Source organism: Octopus bimaculoides, chromosome 4 (genome assembly GCF_001194135.2).
Source record: "Octopus bimaculoides isolate UCB-OBI-ISO-001 chromosome 4, ASM119413v2, whole genome shotgun sequence".
NCBI lineage: Eukaryota > Metazoa > Mollusca > Cephalopoda > Octopoda > Octopodidae > Octopus > Octopus bimaculoides.
In genome coordinates, this window is record NC_068984.1 from 122,857,513 (window position 1) to 122,859,226 (window position 1,714).

At 35.2% G+C, this 1,714-nt stretch overlaps 1 protein-coding gene across 44 annotated transcripts in view; it reads left to right on the forward strand.

Annotated features, from left to right (window-relative positions):
• The window catches only part of LOC106871604 (titin), a 454,558-nt gene that overhangs the window by 198,650 nt on the left and 254,194 nt on the right, over positions 1-1,714 (forward strand). For all 44 annotated transcript variants that reach the window (XM_052967415.1, XM_052967425.1, XM_052967440.1 and 41 more), the window contains one exon: positions 1,392-1,589. In XM_052967415.1, the coding sequence (XP_052823375.1) occupies positions 1,392-1,589 (198 nt within the window). The remainder of the gene's footprint in view (positions 1-1,391; positions 1,590-1,714) is intronic.

Genomic DNA, 1,714 nt, shown 5'->3' on the forward strand with positions numbered 1-1,714 from the left:
TATACATACATATGCATACATACATACATATATACATACATACATATGCATACATACATATATATATACACATACACACTCACACACAGACAGAATAGATAGATATTAAAAAAAAAAAGAAAAACAAAATGCTGAAGTTCATAGCAAAGTTTATAGCTGTTGAAAATAGATGCTACAACACGTAAAACTTCAGTTGTCTGGCAAATGAGTTTAATAGAAATGCAAGATCTTTTCATGGGAAAATACTTCTAAAGTTCCTAATGGAAATTTTATGGAATCCTCTTGTTTGTACATAAATTTGAATAGTAAAGAACTGATGTCTCAAAAGGTTATTTTATATTATGTAGTCTGAAAGAAGGAGCATTACCCATGGCCTTCACAGATGCTCTGAGACCTGTGAAGGTGATAAATTAATGTTTGTTTCTTCTTGAATAACTGCAAGTTGATAATTGCAGGGAAACTATAGGCAAGAAGGGTATTCTAGAATGAAGATATTCTGTGAAGAAAGGACTAAGAATAGTGGTTTTGGTGCTGGGTCTGGACATGAAAGAGGAGAAATTAAGTGAATTAAGAGGGTCTGTGTGGTGATGACACCAGACTAGACTGCTCTAAGGAGCACCGTCACTGAAGAAGGAATAGAAAAGGCAAAGCAAGTGAAGTAAACTAGATTTGTTTTGGAGATGTTTTTTTTTAGTTTGTCACTCAATAAAGCTGTGACTTGGGACAAATCAGGTTGATTATGAGGGGTGGCAGGGTAGCAGCAGAAATGATAGACTACCAAAGAAAATATGTATCAAAGTACTTTTTTTTTAAAATGTTCTAATTTTCAAATTTTACCAGAACTGATTTTATCTTATCTTTCTGGTGTTGATAAAATAAGTGGACTGTAGTCTACAGGAAAAAGTGTGAGGGTGAGGAGGAAGACTGCAGTGGGTGCATCACTGGGAAAGGAAGAACTAGGAAAGTATTTAGTGATGCAGATAAGCAGTTCTGAAGAACAGAAGTCATTGCGGTAATGATAGAAAAGAACCAGAGGTTATACCATGTTAGTAAGCACATTGCTGCTTGTTTTAGATATGATTTGGCATATTTGCAAGTTTATTGGAGCAGCACCATCTCAGATATGTGAGGAATACTCCAATGAAGATCATACATAAGTTATGAAGTTCAGCATTAATTTGTGACTCTGAAGAAGGATCCTACTTTTTGAGATGCAGTTTTGGTAATGGATGTAAAAAGAGTAAAATAAAAACAAAAATCTGCAAATAAAATGATATTGGTAGTTTGATTCAAGAACAGACAACAAATAGCTTCAGACATGGGTCTGTTGTATCATCTCCACCACCACCATCACCACCATCTGTAATACATGATTTGTCTGTCTGTTTCAGGAACAACAAACACCACTTCACATTGCCGCACGTCTGGGTAATGTAGACAATGTCGTTCTACTTCTACAACATGGTGCCAGTCCAAATGCAACAACAAAAGATCTATACACACCACTGCACATTGCTGCTAAAGAAGGACATGAAGAAGTGGCTGCAGCTCTTCTAGATCAGGGAGCTGATCACAGCCTCACCACCAAAGTACGTATGCCTTATCTCTTTCTCTTTCTCCCTCTCTCTATCTATCTATCTATCTTTATATATATATATATATATATATATATATATATTCATTTTAAACTTTCTCTAACCTTGTTCTCTTACAT